The sequence below is a fragment of the Triticum aestivum genome, chromosome 1D (genome assembly GCF_018294505.1).
Source record: "Triticum aestivum cultivar Chinese Spring chromosome 1D, IWGSC CS RefSeq v2.1, whole genome shotgun sequence".
In the NCBI taxonomy this organism is placed as follows: domain Eukaryota; kingdom Viridiplantae; phylum Streptophyta; class Magnoliopsida; order Poales; family Poaceae; genus Triticum; species Triticum aestivum.
Window position 1 is genome coordinate 485793198 of NC_057796.1, and position 21897 is coordinate 485815094.

The window sequence follows — 21897 nt, forward strand, 5'->3', positions numbered from 1 at the left end:
CCTGGCGCCTGCCTGATCTCGATCGTCATGGCTCACATTATGAGAACCTCGCAAGGTTTGCCTTGCCTTGATCTCTCCGCCCCTCACGAGCCAACCTGGTGAGGCCGCTCCTGAGGAGGTCTTGTGTCGTCCGCCTCGCGAGACTTGGCCCCTCGCGAGGGTCTTGAATGCTTGTTGGTGAAGATGGGCCGTACAGGTCCACACGCAGAGCCACGCCGTGGGCCGCAGGCAGGCAAGTCTGGGGACCCCCGTTCCCAGAACGCCGACAGAGTATTCTTCATCAACCTTGTTGCCTCCATGATGATGTGTGAGTAGTTCTATCATGACCTATGGGTCTGTAGTAGCTAGATGACTCTCTCTCTCTATGGCCCTGTTTGGTTCGGCTGTGGATTTCTAAAAGCAGCTGTGAAAAATCTGTTGTGGAAAAATAGCTGTAGAAAATCTGATGTGAAAAATATGTAGGTCATTTGGCAAACCAGCTGATACAGCTTTTTCAGATTTTGGCCCGCGGCGGAATCAGATTTTGGAAAGCACGTCCTGGGCTGCTTTCGCTTTTGGTTCAGATTTTGGCAGCGGATTTCTGGAATCGGATTCTGCTGGGTTCGCCCTTTGGTTCAGATTCTGCTGCGCGGCAGCGGAATCCGTCGATAAAAGCTGAACCAAACATGGCCTCAATACCATGTTCCCGTGAGCTTTCTCACATCATCAAGATCAATTCGATGTAATCGGCGGTGTGTTTGTTGGGACATGATGAATTGTCACTTTATGACCAGATTGTTCATTGAAATCAGTTGAATCTTTTGAGCTTTTACTTGTTGTATAATTAAATAGCTTTGCATGCTCTCCGATCTATATATCTTTTTTGGTCAAGTTCGATGGGTTTTTCTTTAGAGGGAGTGGTACTTTGTAGTGGATTTAATCTTGTGGTGATCTAGCCCATGCCGTTGCTCTAGCACTCCAATCGCCGCCCAGGCCTTGCCGGACACCCACCTTAGACTACACCACCGTCCACTCCAGATTCGTCCGTAGCCAGGTATCCTCTGCCCCTGGCGACACTGTCCATGGCGGACACCACACCCGGCAAGTTTTTGGCCAAATGTCAATGAGATTTTTTATGTTATTGTTGTTTACTTTCAAGCAAGCACAATGGCTGCGTACTTGATGAGGGAGGATGAGTTGTTGTGGCGATGCTTGGTTGGCTAGAAGTGTAGACTTTGTAGGCCTGGAGCAAGAGGGCATGATATTTGGGGGAAATGTGCATTCTTGGTTTATGAGCAAAAACAGTTTGTGCCCTACAACTTGCACATGATTCGTGAGTGCAATCTGAAATCGCTAACCCATCGATGGTACACCATCTCAAACTCCTTATGAAGTATTGCAGTGCGATCGCATAGATGGAAAGTGGGTGACCATCAGGATCGTCAGACATCGAGATCGTAAGTTCTCTTCTAGTTGCTCTACATGTTGGTCAGTTTAATTAATATTTTTCTGAGAAAAACTTTCAATCTATTCATCAACTATCAAGGTAGTACAAAGAACACTAGAAATAAAGATTACATCCAGGTCCGCCGACCACCTAGCGACGACTACAAGCATTGGAGCGAGCCGAAGGCGCGTCGCCGTCATCGCCTCTCCCTCACCGGAGCCAGGCAAACCTTGTTGCAGTAGACAGTCGAAGAGTCGTCGTGCTAAGGCTCAATAGGACCAACGCACTAGAACATCAACTGCCGCCAATGGAGAGAAGCATAGATTAGAAGGATCTAACCTGTAGACACACGAACAAAGACCGAATCCAGGTGGATCCACCTAAGACAAACGCCGACCGAATCCCGTAAGATCCGTCGGAAACACATCTCCACACGCCCTTCGATGGTGCTAAACGCGTCGCCAAAACAGGGGCTAGGCGGGGAGAACCTTTTTCTATTTTCAGAAAGTCGCCGCCTCCTCGTCTTCCCAAGCAGGACACAATCCCTAAACAAACACACACAAAACCTAAAAACGGAGCAAGAGCCCTTCCGCCGGCAAGGACTCGCCTCGTCTCCATGGCCTTAAGGCCACAAACGGCGAGGTAGATCGGCGGTGCCACCGACGGGAGGCGAGCAAACCCAAGTCTCCCTCACAAGAAGCAGAGGAGGAGGGGTACGTTGGTCAATTTATTAGTTCACTCAATGTCATAACTTGGTGTTCATATTATTATATAGCTCGGACGCGCTATCGTGCTATACCAAACAACGGAGTGGTGGGCCATTCATATTAATGCACTGTTGGATGAAGTTTAAGGGGCACAATGTCTGGATGAACAACACTTTGTCGTGGGATTATTTCGGGCGTAATATTTATTTTGAATTATGGATGAGCAACACTTGGCTCAAGGCGCACTAGAATATTTGCATGCTATTCATGGATTATTTTTGTGGTATTCTTTATGGTTTTGAGTGGTTCGAAGATAGAAAAATACATAAGCGAACTCGTATTGGGTGGCCGACTCCTGTATGTTGTGTCAGTATAAACGTATCCGGACGCTTATGTAGATGATTTACTGTGTCCGATTAAGATACGATGAGTTTTTTTTTTTCTTCTTGCCAAGGCAGCAAACCGATCAGAATCACAATTCACAGATGACAAGACATAGAGACAGACGGGCCGGGCCTATATACAACGGAGAGCGACCGACGAAGAAGAAGCGGATCGATCGAGTCGGCGAGAGCGATGGCGGCGCTCCGGCACGCGGCGAAGGGCTCTGCGAGCGTGCGCTCCAACAGCGAGGAGCGCAGGCGAGCTCTTCGGTCGTGGCGGAGGAACCTCGGCGGCTCTTGCTAAACGGCGCTTCCCCTGGCCGCCGGCTCATGTCCACCTCCTCCATCAGTCGCAAGGTACTTCTTTTCTCCTACCTTCGATCCCTCTCCCTCCCAGATCCGGCGGGTTTGCCGTCGGAGACCTCCGAGGGTACGGCTGCCCTCTCAAGCAGTAGCAGCGCTGCCGGCGTGGGGACCAGATTAGGGTTGTTGCCGATTCGTCCCCAAAAATCTTTGGCAAATCTTGGGACCTGACGACTTGGGCCAAAGAAATTAAATAAAAAATCTTCGATTGCCGGCGATCAGGAGTCACTTGCAGCCATTGATTGATTGCTCTTGAGATCCGGCGATCGATTGCCGGTGATTAAGACCTCAACCTTGTGTGAGAAGTTAAGAATGATGATAGCATTTTGCAAGTTATAAGGCCATGCATAAACATATGTTGATTAGTTCTGAGGACAAGGATATATAAATCGATATTGTAATGTCAAATTTTCTTTCAGCAAACCAGTAATTATATGACAGACACAATTCTGTGAAGGAAACTATGCTAATTAATATTAATTTAATCATGTTGTGTATTTTGTGGCCAGCCAACATCTAGTGCCGAGCTGGAATTGCTGGAAATGCGATTCAAGAAGACGAAGGAAGAGTTGTTTGATTTGCTCGTAGCAGTGAAAAGGGCAGAACTTTACCCACAGTTTTTTTTAAAGCAAAGCAAAGCTTTATAGATTAACGGTGTGCAGGCAAATCGCCCAACACACGAGCAGCCACTAAGGGCGGTACATCATTCTCCCAATGCATACATATATCAGGTAAACACATACGGCCAATTTGGCCCAGCTCATGTGCTACATTGTTCTCACTCCTTTTGCATGCTCGCACACTATGTTTTGCAAACCAGAGCTTTAACTGTAGCTTGATATCTTCAAGGATGACAGCATACGGCGAGGAGTCAGTCTTGTGAACGTCGAGCGCCTCTACCAGCAACTGACTGTCAGTCTCAAAAGTAGCCCGGACTACGCCGATATCAGCTGCAAGGGCGATCGCTCCAGCCATGGCCCGAACTTCCGCTCCAAAGGCATCTGTAGTCTGCTCCTGTCGTCCTGCACGGGCCGCAATAACTTGCCCTTCGGAGCCGCGAACCACAGCGCCCCACCCACAGAAGTTGCTACCCGGCACAAAGGCTCCGTCGATGTTAATTTTGAGCTCATCTGGAGATGGTGGCCGCCATTTCCCCTCTTGTAATTCCTTCTTCTTAGGCACAAATCTGTCTGCATACTCCATGGCACTACATCTCACCCTTCGGATAGTTTCAGTGATCTCCGGCGCCAACTCTCCTTCCCTGATCTTGTTCCTAATGTTCCACCACTGCCACCAGAGTGTGATGATTAGCACTCTTTTAGTTTCAGAGAAATCCCACAGGGCGTCCAGCATGTCATGCACACTGGTGAATGCCTCCAACTTACTTCTTTCCTCCTCCAACCCCAGCTCCCTCCAAGCTTGCTTGACATGCTTACATTTTATGAACAAGTGCGCCCCATCTTCATCAGCTCTACCACAGAAAAAGCATTTTGACTGATCTAGCTTGAGGCCCCTCCTCATCAAGTTTGCACATACAGCCAGCGATTCATGGCGCATTCTCCATACAAACATCTGAAGCTTCCGAGGACACGGCACTTTCCATATCCTTTTCCAAGATTGATCGGTCACCGCATCCAGATTGCCCCCACGTGCTGAGCTCGCTCCCGGTGCCCCATTCTGTTGTTGCTTGTGGAGTTCAACATGCAGCTTATAGGCGCTTTTTAGCGAGTGGTTACCTCTACTATCAAAATGCCAAGCAATGAAATCGTCTACACCTTGCCTTAGGGGAATTTGCAGGATCTGTCGGGCATCTACTTCACAGAAAGTGTCTCGCACTAGTTCTTCATCCCACCGTCCGGTTACCGGGCTTATAAGCTCATCGACCCTAGTCAGCAGGCTCGGCCCCCTTGGTGTAATGACTCGCCTCGACCAGGCCCTTGGCAGCCACGGGTCATTCCAAATATTCACTGAAACTCCATCCCCAATTCGCCAAATATAACCTTGCTTGACCAGATCGAGCCCATGTAAGATGCTACGCCAAGCATATGAGATGCCATCATGAGCTACTGCTTCGAGCGCAGTACTATTCGTAAAGTACCGGGCCTTTAGGATTCTAGCACACAAACTGTCTGGGTTTTGGATCAATCTCCATCCCTGCCTCGATGGCATAGCTATATTGAAGCTGCGCATCTCTCGGAACCCTAAACCTTTCCTCCTAGAGCGGCCAACATGTACCGGGAGCCCGAGGTACTTCTCATTCCAGTTTTCACTCCGTATGTTAAGTGTGTTCTTGATGCTATCCTTAACTCCGTCCTCCGTATTGGGACTAAACATGAGGGCTGATTTCTCTACATTGATACACTGGCCCGAACATTCCTCATACAGCTTGAGTATGTCACGTAGTGCCTCGGCTTCCTGTTGCTTCGCTTTCATCAATAACATGGAGTCGTCCGCAAAAAACAGATGGGATACACATGGTGCTCTCGGGCATTACCTTGATCCCACTGATCCTCCCTCTCTGCTCCGCATCGTTGAGCAGGGCAGACAGACCCTCAGCACATATCACAAACAGGTAAGGTGATGCCGGATCCCCCTGGCGCAGTCCTCTCGATGGGCAAAACTGATGTGTCAACTCCCCGTTCACTTTAACCTGATACCGGACTGTCCTGACACACTTCATGATTAGGTCAACCCACTCCCTCCTAAAACCCATCCTGCACATCATCGCCTCGAGGAAGCACCATTCTACCCGATCGTATGCTTTGCTCATGTCAGCCTTCACCGCCGTGTACCCATCCTTCCCTGACCTCTTATTCATGACATAGTGAGAAAGCTCGTATGCGATTAGCACATTATCCGTTATCAATCTTCCCGGAACAAATGTGCTTTGGTTGTCAGAAATAAGCGATGGAAGGATCATTTTCAGCCTATTGGCTATCACTTTAGAGACTAGCTTGTAGAGAACATTGCATAGACTGATCGGCCGGAGATCCTTTATTCTCTGTGGGTTCTTTACCTTGGGGATGAGGACCACATGGGTATCATTCCACCCCTCGGGCATGTCTCCTCCATTAAGCACTCGCAGCACCTCCTCCACAATCTGATCCCCCATGAAATGCCAGTGTCTTTTGAACACAATCGATGGCATGCCATCCGGTCCCGGGGCCTTCAAGTCTCCAATGTGATCTAGTGCCGCTTTTACCTCCTCGCGAGTGAAATCAGCCAATAAGACATTGTTCATGGCCTCAGTAACCCATGGCTGCACTTTTTCAAGTAGTTCCGGCAACCGTTGAGGATTAGATGAAGCTGAGAATAGTTCCTGAAAAAACGAACAAACATAGTTAGTCATCTCCTCTCCTGCCTCCACCACCGACCCGTCCTCCTTCCTCAACTCCTTTATTCTGTTTGTTTTCTTCCTTGCCGAGGCTACGGACTCCAGATATTTTATGTTCCTATTGTCATCCTTTAGCCACCACATATGGGCCCTTTGTTTCAGCTGAGTATGCTTCTTCTCCTCCAGCTCCTCAACTAGACACCGTAGCCTTGCTTCTTCATTAATTTTATGCTCCGTCACTGCCGTCCTCATGCAACCTTCTAGCTCCTTTTTCACCCTTTTTAACCTGCCTTCCAGCTCCCCGACTACATCTTTGCTCCATGTAGAGATATCTCCCGCCACCTTTTGAAGTGCAACAGCCACTGTAGCATCCCCCATTTCCCTGCTCCTCTCCCAGGCTGCACGTACAACCTCCTCACACCCTTCCTCCTGCAGCCACCGCGCTTCAAACCGAAATCTCCCATCCCCTCTCCTCCATTCCTTATCAGGGCCTTCCGTATCAACAATAATTGGCCGATGGTCTGAGTGTCTAGGAGGGCCATTAACCACTGTATAAGCCGGGAACTGCTCGCACCATTCCTCATTCGAGGTGGCCCTGTCCAATCTCTCACAAATATATGTTCTTAGTTCCTTACTATGGTTCCTCCAAGTGAAAATGTCCCCCTCGAAGCCAATATCACCCAGTTCGCAGATTTGTAGTGCCTCCCTGAAGCCATCCAGGTAGTGTTGTGGCCGGGCTGCCCCTCCTGCTTTCTCCAAACTTGTCAAGATCTCGTTAAAGTCACCAAGGCAAAGCCAAGGCCTTCCACCCTGGTGTTGCTGTTTCAGGAGACGCATCATTCGCCATGTCTCCTTCTTCCTGTCCATCTCCGACTCGCCATAAACTCTAGTAAGCCTCCAGACCAATCCATCATCCCTCCTTACATCAACGTCAATGTGCCTTCTCCCGAACGATCTCAACGTAACATCCACCTCCTTTCTCCAAAACACTGCCACTCCTCTAGTTGTTTGATTTACTCGTAGCAGTGAAAAGGGCAGAACTTTACCCACAGTTGTCCTGGGAAGACATCCAAACTCATCGGCTGATCACTCACCTTGCTGCTCAAGTGGAGCCTAGGCCTCATGACCCCAATTGGTATAAATCTGAAACCTATCATATATAACTATGCTCTGTTTTCGCCTTTTCTTGTCTGAGAGCCTTTTCTGCTCTTGTCACCCCGCAGGCGCATGTTTGGACGAACAAGAAGACTCAACGATTTTAACACTATAACCGTTACTCTGGGATATTTTGGTCTGTTTGCCTACTGCGTGGCAACTAACATGAGAGAAGATGGCGCTACAAGCAAGAATAGTGAAGCCAATTTCGTCTCCGAGCCAGAGAACAATATGAACTAGCTTTATATCAGAAGTCTAGATGGTCTATGATACGAACTACCCCCTCCGTTCCTAAACAAGTGTCGTTTCAAATATGAACTAGCTTTATATTAGAAGTCTAGAAAGTCTCCTGAGCATATGCAATTAGTAATATGACATCTAGTTGTCGTTGTAGGTTTTGCTGGATGCTGGCAACGGTAATGGAATCAGCCTGAAGTTTGAGTGGTGGTGCAAGTCCTTTTAAATTAACTTTTTATGTGACGAAAGAGAACAGAAAATCCAGCGATATCTTTAGGTAACTTGTCGTGTTTATTTCTTGTGAGCAGAAAACCTCAGGGTGGTCCCTCTTGAACTAAGCTACCAAGCATGTCTATATATTGTCATGCCTGTTTATTATATGGAAACATGTGAGCTTTGTTCAAATGTTGAAACCTTCTGAAATTTGATTTCTCTGCTTGTTGTATCATCCTAAATCCCTTCTGGTATCTTAGTTGTTACGTGGAATAAAACTTTTCCATCACTAGAACATATTAACTCCAAAATGTCGGTTATCTTACATGTAATTGGCTATAGATCAAGTATCATCGAATTCTTGCCATGGTTTCTGCAGTCCATCTTTGTGTGACAAGTCTTGCCTTCCATGCCAGATGAACATTTTTTGCGAGCAGGTATACTTCATGCAGTCCTCCGGAGCGATGTTAGCTTGGGATGAAACATCACACCACACATAACTTTCGATAAAAACATAACTTCCAAAATATAACCACAGAAATCACAAGAACAAATATAACCACGGAGCGATGTTAGCTTGGGATAAAGAATTCATAACTTCAGGTTATCCTTTTGGCAATAAGAGTCTTGCAAAACCCTTGGCATCACAAGAACAAATATAGGTTGCAGGAAGACACTAAAATAAAACATAACCACTACGCATGTATATTTCCTTCAGAAGTGCATCAACATAGCTATGAACTAGAGGGTGTTAACTTCACTTCATATTTTGTCCATGTTGGACACACCCCAAAGCTACAGAATTTTAACTGATATCAAAAGTACAGACTTCACATAAGACACCACTGCTTCCTTTTCTGGAAATAGATAAATGGTAACAACAACAACTTCAGTCCCAAACAAGTTGGGGCTAGCTAGAGTTGAAACCCATAAGAAATCGAAATCAAGTCATGGTTCCGCCACGTGGATAGCTTAGTAGATAAATGGTAAGCTAAAGGGTAAAATTGCATGAACATAGCTGTAAGCATATAAGTTACTTATGCCGTCAAAGATGAATGGGATTTGAACAATTGCTATCAAAAGTACAGATTTCGCAGACAGCACTACTGCTTCCTTTATATTGGACAAAAAGGGTGATAGTACCCAGAACAGCTAGAGGACTAAACTAAAGGGACAATTATGCAAACTAGGACACCCCTTGAACTAGAACATGCAACAATGACAGTACAGAGAAGAAACTGGAAATGACTCGTGCACAATGCCCTTTCAGAAAATAGATTCACAACCAATTGGAGAAAATATAACATGCAACACCTCCGGCCATCCAATATATTTACAGTGATTTTTCTGCAGTGATGTTGTCGGTCCAGAATTAAGTTTCGAGTGTACTTGCTCGATACAGCGGGAACGGCATCAAGTCAGCTTCTCAAGTTCTTAACAATGCATGTATGCGTTAAGCAATCGGCAGAACTTAGTGAACTTACATTTTTTTTACCACTCATATTGATCAAATTGACCTGCACAACTAAAACCAAAATGGTAGATCGCATGAAAGCTCGAGTGGATAAAACTCATGAGGTCAATACTGAAAGTACAAATTGGAGCATAATTCAGTACCACAGGTAGAAATATTTTGGCAAAGATAAAGCAGGGTGTCCCAGCAAACCTACAAAGGAAAGAAAATGTTGAATGATTGTATTATACAAGAAAAGTAACAATTTATAGAAGGAACATTAAGCAAATGTGTACCTTCACATGGTTCTCTCTCTCCACTAAGTTGTGCAGGACTTCACATGTGCGGGTGGTGACTGGTGACACTGAAAAAAAATGTTGGGATAACACAAACTAGTTCTAGCTCCCACCAACTGATTACACAACAGATATATGTGACTGGAACACAAATACCTCGACAATGAATCAGACTGCAGAGCAGAGAACATACAGAGAAGCAGTGAAATAAAAATCCAAACCTAGAGAACGGAACTATGCAACTCATATAACTGATTTTTTAGCCTCCATTGTTTCTGTCCTAAAAAATTAGATATTGTTCAAACAGCAGTGAGCATGACAGACCATATGGTGTGCACCAGAACCTAGCTTAACTCAATTGTGAAGCCAAGAAAAAATTGATGAAGTTCTAAAGGAGTGCAGCTTCATAGTAGTAAATAATGTAGCCAGTACCAGATTGAGCCAAGGACCTGGTAGGCTGCTAAGTCCATCTCCCAGTCAAGTTCTAGAGTTTGAGACACAGATGCATATGTTACACATGAGCACAGTCCCAGTAGCCTCTATTCTCAAAGCATAAATAACAATATGCAGCAATGAAATATGCTCAACATCTTCTGCCGTCTGAGACTGTCTATCTAAGAATGATCAACATTGTAGCATCATTTATTTATAGTATGACAATAGCAATACAATAGCATTACAGACAGCCAAAACAGAGTAGAACCGGGTTCAGGACTGCATTACGGCCATTTCCATTTCCCCAATTTCCCAGTGGTTGGTTTAGGGTCCAGAGTACAGTTTTCATTACAATCACAATCTAAGCCTGATAGTATCATATAAAAGGATTCAACAAGTTAGCAAAATAACAATCAAAGTGTGGCAGAAAAACAACGTAGAGTGAGCAAGACACGACGCACAGAACCAACCGGAACAATAGCAACATGATAGCATTAGAACCGGATTCAGGACTGCATTACAGCCATTTCCGTTTCCCCAATCTCACACCGGTTGGTTTAGGGCCTAGAGTACAGCTTACCATAATCGCAATCTTAGCCTGGGCTGCAAGATTCCACAAGCTAGCAAGGCAACAACGAAAGAGAGGCAGTAAGAGATAACTCGAGAGTGAACACTGCTGCTTATTATTATTATCATGGTGACTTGAGGATTTCATCAGAGTACAACAAACTCATGCAACAAAGATTTGCAGCCAACGACAGTTTTAACCAACCATACACGATTAAGGCACAAGGATCCGCAGATGCTGCGAGCAAACAGGGTACAAACGCATGGCAATCGTGGTGGCGCCGGCGTCCCATCCCGGTGGCGGGGGCGGGATCCGGCGGCGCCTCTCCTACTACTTCTTGCCGTCCTTGCCCTTGGCGTCCGTGGAGGTGCTCCCGGAGGCCTGCGCCGCCTTCTTGGCGTTCTTCTCCTCCAGCGCCTTCTTGTCCCTGCGGATCGGCGCCGCGTCAGGTCAGGCCAAGATTGGATCCGATCGGGGAAAGGAAAGGGGAAGGGGAAGGGGAAGGGAACGAACCTCTCGCGGCGCTGCTCCGGGGTGAGGCCGTCGCCGCCGTTCTTGGAGTTGGGCTTCCGCGCCGCCGCGCGCTCGCGGTCGCGCTCCCTCTGGCTGCCCCGTGCCCGCCCGCAGAGAAGAAAGTCAAGGAGGAAACAGATTGAGCTGGAGGAACAAGCAAATCACCACGACACAGATGCAGGCAAAGATGATAATAACAGATCTGAATTGAGATTGATGTGGAGGATATGAGTCATCTTCTTGCTTGATTCCCTTCCGCCGGCGGCGACTCTGTTCTTGTTGGGGGTTCTTTCTCTCCTCTGTCTCCCCCTTCCTCCTGCTTGATTCCCTTCACGCGGATTGGGTTGTAGACCACCGCGGGAGAGAGGCAAGCGGCAGTAGCCGGGCCTGGGCCTGGGCTGGCACCGTGCAACAAACGCGGCCCAGCAGGCAGGAGCATGGGCCCGGGAGGAGGCCGAAGTATTTTTAGACGAAATCACTAGTTATGAGTTAGGACATCTTCGACCCTGTCCGTCCCTCAACCCGCCCGCATCTGTTTGGGCCAAAGTGATCCGGACGTATTTTATCATCCAACATGGGTATCCTATTGGTTCGCAGGCCGGTTCGAAAGTCCGTTTGCCCATAAATCAGAGGCAAAGTTTGGGGGGAGGGGGGAGGGCATTGCAGGACACGCCCAAGTCCTCCTCTCAGTTCACTTTTCTTTCACTCTGCCACTGCCAGCTCTCCCCTTCTTTGCATCTGCACCCTTCTCATTCGATGTCGTCGATGTACCTCTCCGGCCGCCACCCACGCATCGTAGGATATTGACAGCCCCCAGCAACGCGCCTACCTGCCTTGGGCTACATCGATGTCCACCCAGGATCCCTCCGCAGCCAGGTACCTTCCCCTCCCTCGGCAGACGACCTCCATGGCGAACACCAGACCCGACAGGTGTTCGGTCAAATGCCATTCAACTCTTTTGTTGAACTTCTCGTTGTTTTCTAAAGTAATTTGGCGGCGTACTCGATGATGGAGGGTGAGTTTCTATGCTATGTGTGGCTGGTCACATTTTCGGACTTGTAGGCAGGAACTCAAGGGGCTCGCTCTTTTGGCAACGCGTGCATAATTCGTTTCATGAACAAAAGAATTTCGCACCCTGCGACATGCACGTCATCCATGAACGCAATGTGAAGTCGATATCGCATCGATGGTACATCGTCTACAACTCCTCATGAAGTTTTACCTGCGATTCACCGAGTGGACACAATGTGGCCATGGGGCTCGTCAACCATGGAGATTGTAATTTTTCCTTCATGTTGCTCTATATGTTGGTTAATTCATTCATTCACTCAATGGGGCTCTATACATTGTATAGCCTGCTCACGCTGCAGTGATATGATGTACTACAGGACCAAGGACAGGCCATTCACGCACATACAGTGTTGGATGAAGCTCAAGGGGCAGTATGTGTGGGACAACATGTGCCAGCCCTAACTCTACTGTCGTTGAATTTGGAATCAAAGAATTTCGAAGAATTTGAAAAACTTGTTGAACATCCAATTATCTCAGATGTAATATTTACATTTGAACGATATTTACATGTTATTTACGGATGAATTGTGTGAAGGAAATATGCCCTAGAGGCAATAATAAAGTTGTTATTTATATTTCCTTACATCATTATAAATTTTTATTATTCATGCTAGAATTGTATTAACCGGAAACTTAGTACATGTGTGAATACATAGACAAACAGAGTGTCACTAGTATGCCTCTACTTGACTAGCTCGTCAATCAAAGATGGTTAAGTTTCCTAGCCATGGACAAGAGTTGTCATTTGATGAACGGGATCACATCATTAGAGAATGATGTGATTGACTTGACCAATCCGTTAGCTTAGCACGTTGTTCGTTTAGTTTGTTGCTATTGCTTTCTTCATAACTTATACATGTTCCTATGACTATGAGATTATGCAACTCCCGAATACCGGAGGAACACTTAGTGTGCTATCAAACGTCACAACATAACTGGGTGATTATAAAGATGCTCTACAGGTGTCTCCAATGGTGTTTGTTGAGTTGGCATGGATCGAGATTAGGATTTGTCACTCCAATTGTCGGAGAGGTATCTCTGGGCCCTCTCGGTAATGCACATCACTATAAGCCTTGCAAGCAATGTGACTAATGAGTTAGTTACGGGATGATGCATTACGAAACGAGTAAAGAGACTTACCGGTAATGAGATTGAACTAGGTATTGAGATACCGACGATCGAATCTCGGGCAAGTAACATACCGATGACAAAGGGAACAACGTATGTTGTTATGCGGTTTGACCGATAAAAGATCTTCGTATAATATGTAGGAACCAATATGAGCATCCAGGTTCCGCTATTGGTTATTGACTGGAAGTGAGTCTTGGTCATGTCTACATAGTTCTCGAACCCGTAGGGTCCACACGCTTAACGTTCGATGACGATCGATATTATGAGTTTATGTGTTTTGATGTACCGAAGGTTGTTCGGAGTCCCGGATGTGATCACGGACATGACGAGGAGTCTCGAAATGGTCGAGACATAAAGATTGATATATTGGATGACTATATTCGGACACCGGATGAGTTCCGGGGGTCACCGGATATATATTGGAGTGCCGGAAGGGTTATCGGAACCACCGGAAAAGTAATGGGCCTTATTGGGCCTAGGGAGAGAGAGAGGGGCTGCCAAGGGCTGGCCGCCCCCCCCCCCAGGGGCCTAGTCCAAATTGGACTAGGGGGAGGGGCAGCGCCCCCTCCTTCCTTCTCTCTTCCCCTCCTTCCTTCTTCTCCTAGTAGGACTAGGAAAGGGGGGAGTCCTACTCCTACTAGGAGGAGGATTCCTCCCCCCTTGGCGCGCCTATGAGGGCCGACCGGCCTCCCCCTTCCTCCTTTATATACGTGGGGAGGGGGGCACCCTAGAACACACAAGTTAACAGTTGTCTTAGCCGTGTGCGGTGCCCCCCTCCATAGATTTCCACCTCGGTCATATCGTTGTAGTGATTAGGCGAAGCCCTGCGTCGGTAACTTCATCAAAACTGTCACCACGCCGTCGTGCTGACGGAACTCTCCCTCGGTCTCAGCTGGATCAAGAGTACGAGGGACGTCACTGAGCTGAACGTGTGCAGATCGCGGAGGTGTCGTGCGTTCGGTACTTGGATCGGTTGGATCGCGAAGACGGTCGACTACATCAACCGCGTTACTAAACGCTTCCGCTTTCGATCTACGAGGGTACGTGCACAACACTCTCCCCTCTCGTTGCTATGCATCACCTAGATGGATCTTGCGTGTGCATAGGAATTTTTTTGAAATTACTGTGTTCCCCAACAGTGGCATCCGAGCCAGGTCTATGCGTAGATGTTATATGCACGAGTAGAACACAAAGAGTTGTGGGCGATAATAGTCATACTGCTTACCATCATGTCATACTTTGATTCGGCGGTATTATTGGATGAAGCAGTTCAGACCGACATTATGCGTACGCTTACGCGAGACTAGTTCTACCGACTTGCTTCGCACACAGGTGGCTAGTGGGTGTATGTTTCTCCAATTTTAGTTGAATCGAGTGTGACTACGCCCGGTCCTTGTTGAAGGTTAAAACAGCAAACTTGACGAAAAATCGTTGTGGTTTTGATGTGTAGGTAAGAACGGTTCTTGCTAAGCCCGTAGCAGCCACGTAAAACTTGCAACAACAAAGTAGAGGACGTCTAACTTGTTTTTGCAGGGCATGTTGTGATGTGATATGGTCAAGACGTGATTATATAAATTGTTGTATGAGATGATCATGTTTTGTAACACAGTTATCGGCAACTGGAAGGAGCCATATGGTTGTCGCTTTATTGTATGAAATGCAATCGCCATGTAATTGCTTTACTTTATCATTAAGCGGTAGCGATAGTCGTAGAAGTTGGCGAGACGACAACGATGCTTCGTAATCGTTATTGGCTCCCACATATTGGCTCCCACATATTCTACGAAGATCTTTATTGGTCAAACCGCATAACAACATACGTTGTTCCCTTTGTCATCGGTATGTTATTTGCCCTTTACCGGCAAGTCTCTTTACTCGTTCCGTAATGCATCATCCCGCAACTAACTCATTAGTCACAATGCTTGCAAGGCTTATAGCGATGTGCATTACCGAGAGGGCCCAGAGATACCTCTCCGATACACGGAGTGACAAATCCTAATCTCGATCTATGCCAACTCAACAAACACCATCGGAGACACCTGTAGAGCATCTTTATAATCACCTACGTTGTGACGTTTGATAGCACACAAGGTGTTCCTCCGGTATTCGGGAGTTGCATAATCTCATAGTCTGAGGAACATGTATAAGTCATGAAGAAAGCAGTAGCAAGGAAACTGTAATGATCATATTGCTAAGCTAACGAATGGGTCTTGTCCATCACATCATTCTCCTAATGATGTGATCCCATTCATCAAATGACAACACATGGCTATGGTTAGGAAACATAACCATCTTTGATAAACGAGCTAGTCAAGTAGAGGCATAGTAGGGACATTTTGTTTTGTCTATGTATTCACACATGTACTAAGTTTCCGGCTAATACAATTCTAGCATGAATAATAAACATTTATCATGAAATAAGGAAATAAATAATAACTTTATTATTGCCTCTAGGGCATATTTACTTCAGTCTCCCACTTGCACTACAGTCAATAATCTAGTTCACATCGCCATGTGATTTAACACCAATAGTTCACATCAGCATGTGATTAACACCCATAGTTCACATCGCCATGTGTCCAACACTCAAAGGGTTTACTAGAGTCAGTAATCTTAGTTCACATCGCCATGTGATTAACAACCAAAGAGTACTAAGGTGTGATCATGTTTTGCTTGTGAGAGAAGTTTAGTCAACGGGTCTGCCATATTCAGATCCGTTTGTATTTTGCAAATTTCTATGTCAACAATGCCCTGCATGGAGCTACTCTAGATAATTTCTCCCACTTTTAATATGTATCCAGATTGAGAATTAGAGTCATCTGGATCAGTGTCAAAACTTGCATCGACGTAACCCTTTATGACGAACCTTTTGTCACTTCCATAATTGAGAAACATATCCTTATTCCACTAAGGATAATTTTGACCGTTGTCCAGTGATCTATTCCTAGATCACTATTGTACTCCCTTCCCAAACTCAGTGTAGGGTACACAATAGATCTGGTACACAACATGGCATACTTTATAGAACCTATGGCTGAGGCATAGGGAATGACTTTCATTCTCTTTCTATCTTCTGTCGTGGTCGGGCTTTGAGTGTTACTCAATTTCACACCTTGCAATACAGGCAAGAACTCCTTCTTTGATTATTCCATTTTGAACTAATTCAAAAATTTGTCAAGGTATGTACTCATTGAAAAAACTTATCAAGCGTCTTGATCTATCTCTATAGATCTTGATGCTCAATATGTAAGCAGCTTCATCGAGCTCTTTCTTTGAAAAACTCCTTTCAAACACTCCTTTTATGCTTTCCAGAAAATTCTACATCATTTCCGATCAACAATATGTCATTCACATATACTTATCAGAAAGGTTGTAGTGCTCCCACTACTTCCTTGTAAATACAGGCTTCATCGCAAGTCTGTATAAAACTATATGCTTTGATCAACTCATCAAAGCGTATATTACAACTCTGAGATGCTTTGCACCAGTCCATGGATGGATCGTTGGAGCTTGCACATTTTGTTAGCACCTTTAGGATCGACAAAACCTTCTGGTTGCATCATATACAACTCTTCTTTAAGAAATCCATTAAGGAATGTAGTTTTGACATCCATTTGCCAGATTTCATAAAATGTGGCAATTTTCTAACATGATTCGGACAGACTTAAGCATTGCTACGAGTGAGAAAATCTCATCGTAGTCAACACCTTGAACTTTGTCAAAAACCTTTTTCAACAAGTCTAGCTTTGTAGATAGTAACACTACTATCAGCGTACGTGTTCCTCTTGAAGATCCATTTATTTTCTATGGCTTGCTGATCATCGGGCAAGTCAACCAAAGTCCACACTTTGTTCTCCTACATGGATCCCATCTCAGATTTCATGGCCTCAAGCCATTTCGCGAAATCTGGGCTCATCATCGCTTCCTCATAGTTCGTAGGTTCGTCATGGTTAAGTAACATGAACTCCAGAATAGGATTACCGTACCACTTTGGTGCAGAACGTATTCTGGTTGATCTACGAGGTTTGGTAGTGACTTGATCTGAAGTTTCATGATCATCATCATTAACTTCTTCACTAATTAGTGTAGGCATTACTGGAACTGATTTCTGTGATGAACTACTTTCCAATTCGGGAGAAGGTACAATTACCTTATCAAGTTCTACTTTCCTCCCACTCACTTCGTTTGAGAGAAACTCCTTCTCTAGAAAGGATCCATTCTTAGCAACGAATATCTTGCCTTCGGATCTGTGATAGAAGGTGTACCCAACAGTTACTTTTGGGTATCCTATGAAGACGCACTTCTCTGATTTGGGATCGAGCTTATCAGGATGAAACTTTTTCACATAAGCATCGCAACCTCAAACTTTAAGAAACGACAGCTTAGGTTTCTTGCTAAACCACAGTTCATACGGTGTCGTCTCAGCGGATTTAGATGTTGCCCTTTTTAACGTGAATGCAGCTGTCTCTAATGCATAACCCCAAAATGATAGTGGTAAATCAGTAAGAGACATCATAGATCGCACCATATCTAATAAAGTACGGTTATGACGTTCGGACACACCATTACGTTGTGGTGTTCTAGGTGGCGTGAGTTGCGAAACTATTCCACATTGTTTCAAATGAAGACCAAACTCGTAACTCAAATATTCGTCTCCGCGATCAGATCGTAGAAACTTTTTCTTGTTACGATGATTTTCCACTTCACTCTGAAATTCTTTGAACTTTTTAAATGTTTAAGACTTATGTTTCATCAAGTAGATAAATCATCTGTGACGGTCAGAAAATAACGATACCCGCCGCGAGCCTCAAGACTCATCGGACCGCATACATCAATATGTATTATTTCCAATAAGTCAGTTGCTTGCTCCATTGTTCCGGTGAACGGAGTCTTAGTCATCTTGCCCATGAGGCATGGTTCGCAAGCATAGCATGGAGTTTCTTCATGCGCTTCACACCAATATGACCTAAACGGCAGTGCCACAAATAAGTTGCACTATCATTATTAACTTTGAATCTTTTGGCTTCAATATTATGAATATGTGTATCACTACGATCGAGATTCAATAAACCATTTATATTGAGTGTATGACCATAGAAGGTTTTATTCATTTAAATAGAACAACAATTATTCTTTGACTTAAATGAATAACCGTATTGCAATAAACATGATCTAATCATATTCATGCTCAACGCAAACACCAAATAACATTTATTTTAGGTTCAACACTAATCCCGAAGGTAAAAGGAGTGTGCGATGGTGATCTTATCAACCTTGGAATCACTTCCAACACACATCATCACCTCGCTCTTAACTAGTCTCTGTTTATTTTGCAACTCCCGTTTCGAGTTACTACTCTTAGCAACTGAACCAGTATCAAATACCGAGGGGTTTCTATAAACACTAGTAAAGTACACATCAATAACATGTATATCCAATATACCTTTGTTCACTATGCCATCCTTATTATCCGCCAAGTATCTAGGGCAGTTCCACTTCCAGTGACCATTTCCTTTGCAGTAGAAGCACTCAGTTTCAGGCTTGGGTCTAGCTTTGAGCTTCTTCATGGGAGTGGCAACTTGCTTGCCATTCTTCTTGAAGTTCCCTTTCTTTCCCTTGCCCTTTTACTTGAAACTAGTGGTCTTGTTAACCATCAACACTTGATGCTTTTTCTTGATTTCTACCTTCACCGATTTCAGCATCGCGAAGAGCTTGGGAATCGTTTCCGTTATCCCTTGCATATTATAGTTCATCACGAAGTTCTAGTAACTTGGTGATAGTGACTAGAGAACTCTGTCAATCACTATCTTATCGGGAAGATTAACTCCCACTTGATTCAAGTGATTGTAGTACTCAGACATTCTGAGCACATGCTCACTCGTTGAGCTATTTTCCTCCATCTTGTAGGCAAAGTACTGTCAGAGGTCTCATACCTCTCGACACGGGCATGAGTATGAAATACCAATTTCAACTCTTGGAACATCTTATATGCTCCATGGCGTTCAAAACATTTTTTAAGTCCCGGTTCTAAGCCGTAAAGCATGGTGCACTAAACTATCAAGTAGTCATCATACCGAGCTTTGTCAAACGTTCATAACGTCTGTATCTGCTCCTGCAATAGGTCTATCTAGCGGTGCATCAAGGACATAATTCTTCTGTGCAGCAATGAGGATAATCCTCAGATCACGGACCAAGTCCGCATCATTGCTACTATCATCTTTCAACTTAGTTTTCTCTAGGAACATATCATAAATAAACGGGGAGCTACATTGCGAGCTATCGATCTACAACATAGATTTGCAAATACTATGAGGACTAAGTTCATGATATATTAAAGTTCAATAAATCATATTACTTAAGAACTCCCACTTAGATAGACATCCCTCTAATCATCTAAGTGATCACGTGATCCAAATCAACTAAACCATGTACGATCATCACGTGAGATGGAGTAGTTTTCAATGGTGAACATCACTATGTTGATCATATCTACTATAAGATTCACGCTCGACCTTTCGGTCTCAGTGCTTCGAGGCCATATCTGCATATGCTAGGCTCGTCAAGTTTAACCCGAGTATTCTGCGTGTGCAAAACTGGCTTGCACCCGTTGTATGTGAACGTAGAGCTTATCACACCCGATCATCACATGGTGTCTCGGCACGACGAACTGTCGCAACGGTGCATACTTAGGGAGAACACTTATACCTTGAAATTTAGTGAGAGATCATCTTATAATGCTACCGCCAAACTAAGCAAAATAAGATGTATAAAAGCTAAACATCACATGCAATCAAAATATGTGACATGATATGGCCATCATCATCTTGTGCTTTTGATCTCCATCTCCAAAGTACCGTCATGATTTCTATCGTCACTGGCACGACACCATGATCTCTATCATCTTGATCTCTATCAACGTGTCGTCATATGGTCATCTCACCAACTATTGCTATCGCATAGCGATAAAGTAAAGCAATTACATGGCACTTGCATCTTATGCAATAAAGAGACAGCCATAAGGCTCCTGCCAGTTGTTGACAATTTCAAAAACATGATCATCTCATACAACAATTTATATCTCATGTCTTGACCAAATCACATCACAACATGCCCTGCAAAAACAAGTTAGACGTCCTCTACTTTGTTGTTGCAAGTTTTACGTGGCTGCTATGGGCTGAACAAGAACTGTTCTTACCTACGCATCAAAACCACAACGATTTTTCGTCAAGTATGTGTTGTTTTAACCTTCAACAAGGACCGGGCGTACCCACACTTGATTCAACTAAAGTTGGAGAAACTGACACCCGCGAGCCACCTGTGTGCGAAGCACGTCGGTAGAACCAGTCTCGCATAAGCGTACACGTAATGTCGGTCCGGGCCTCTTCATCCAACAATACCGCCGAATCAAAGTATGACATGCTGGTAAGCAGTATGACTATTATCGCCCACAACTCACTTGTGTTCTACTCGTGCATATAACATCTACGCATAGACCTGACTCGGATGCCACTGTTGGGGAACATAGTAATTTCAAAATTTTCCTACGCACACGCAAGATCATGGTGATGCATAGCAACGAGATGGGAGAGTGTTGTCCATGTACCCTCGTAGACCGGAAGCGGAAGCGTTATGACAACGCGGTTGATGTAGTCGTACGTCTTCACGATCCGACCGATCCTAGTACCGAAAGTACGGCACCTCCGCGATCTGCACACGTTCAGCTCGGTGACGTCCCACGAACTCTTGATCCAGCTGAGTGTCGAGGGAGAGCTTCGTCAGCACGACGGCGTGATGACGGTGATGATGAAGCTACCGGTGCAGGGCTTCGCCTAAGCACTGCAACGATATGACCGAGGTGGATTATGGTGGAGGGGGGCACCGCACACGGCTAAGACAAAGTCTATTGTTGTGTTCTAGGGTGCCCCCGTATATAAAGGAGCAAGGGGGGAGGCCGGCCGGCCCTTGGGCGCACCAAGGAGGGGAGGAGTCCTCCTCCTAGTAGGAGTAGGACTCCCCTTTTCCTAGTCCTACTAGGAGGGGGAAGGGGAATGGAAGGAGAGGAAGACAAGGAGGGAAAGAGGGGGCGCCGCCCCCCTCCTTGTCCAATTCGGACTCCTCAATGGGGGGGCGCGGCCAGCCCTAAGCCCCCTCCTCTCTCTCTCTCACACACACAAGGCCCATGTTGGCCCATTAGTTCCCCCGGGGGTTCCGATAACCCCCCGGCACTCTGATAATTATCCGGTGACCCCCGGAACTCATCCGGTGTCCGAATATAGTCATCCAATATATCAATCTTTATGTCTCGACCATTTCAAGACTCCTCGTCATGTCCGTGATCACATCCGGGACTCCAAACTACCTTTGGTACATCAAAACACATAAACTCATAATACCGATCGTCACCGAACGTTAAGCGTGCGGACCTTACGGGTTCGAGAACTATGTAGACATGACCGAGACACGTCTCCGGTCAATAACCAATAGTGGAACCTGGATGTTCATATTGGCTCCCACATATTCTACGAAGATCTTTGTCGGTCAAACCGCATAACAACATACGTTGTTCCCTTTGTCATCGGTATGTTATTTGCCCGAGATTCGATCGTCGGTAT

General features: G+C 45.4%; 1 protein-coding gene and 1 pseudogene across 1 annotated transcript; one reads left to right on the forward strand and one right to left on the reverse strand.

The window, feature by feature from the left end:
- The first annotated feature begins 1061 nt into the window (after window positions 1-1061).
- LOC123161296 (uncharacterized) lies at window positions 1062-8115 on the forward strand (annotated as a pseudogene).
- A 2547-nt stretch (window positions 8116-10662) lies between these two features.
- LOC123183296 (uncharacterized) lies at window positions 10663-11518 on the reverse strand. The gene is made up of 3 exons (XM_044596071.1): window positions 11313-11518; window positions 11084-11183; window positions 10663-10997 (listed from the first exon to the last, which is right to left on the reverse strand). Exons 1-3 carry the CDS (start codon window positions 11317-11319, stop codon window positions 10901-10903), a joined length of 204 nt encoding a protein of 67 aa, XP_044452006.1. The 5' UTR covers window positions 11320-11518; the 3' UTR covers window positions 10663-10900.
- Between the last annotated feature and the right edge of the window lie 10379 nt (window positions 11519-21897).

Coding starts and splice junctions, on each gene's coding strand:
- LOC123183296 (XM_044596071.1), bottom strand. Junction 10,998..11,083: donor CCGGAGCAGCGCCGCGAGAG/GTTCGTTCCCTT, acceptor GCCGATCCGCAG/GGACAAGAAGGCGCTGGAGG.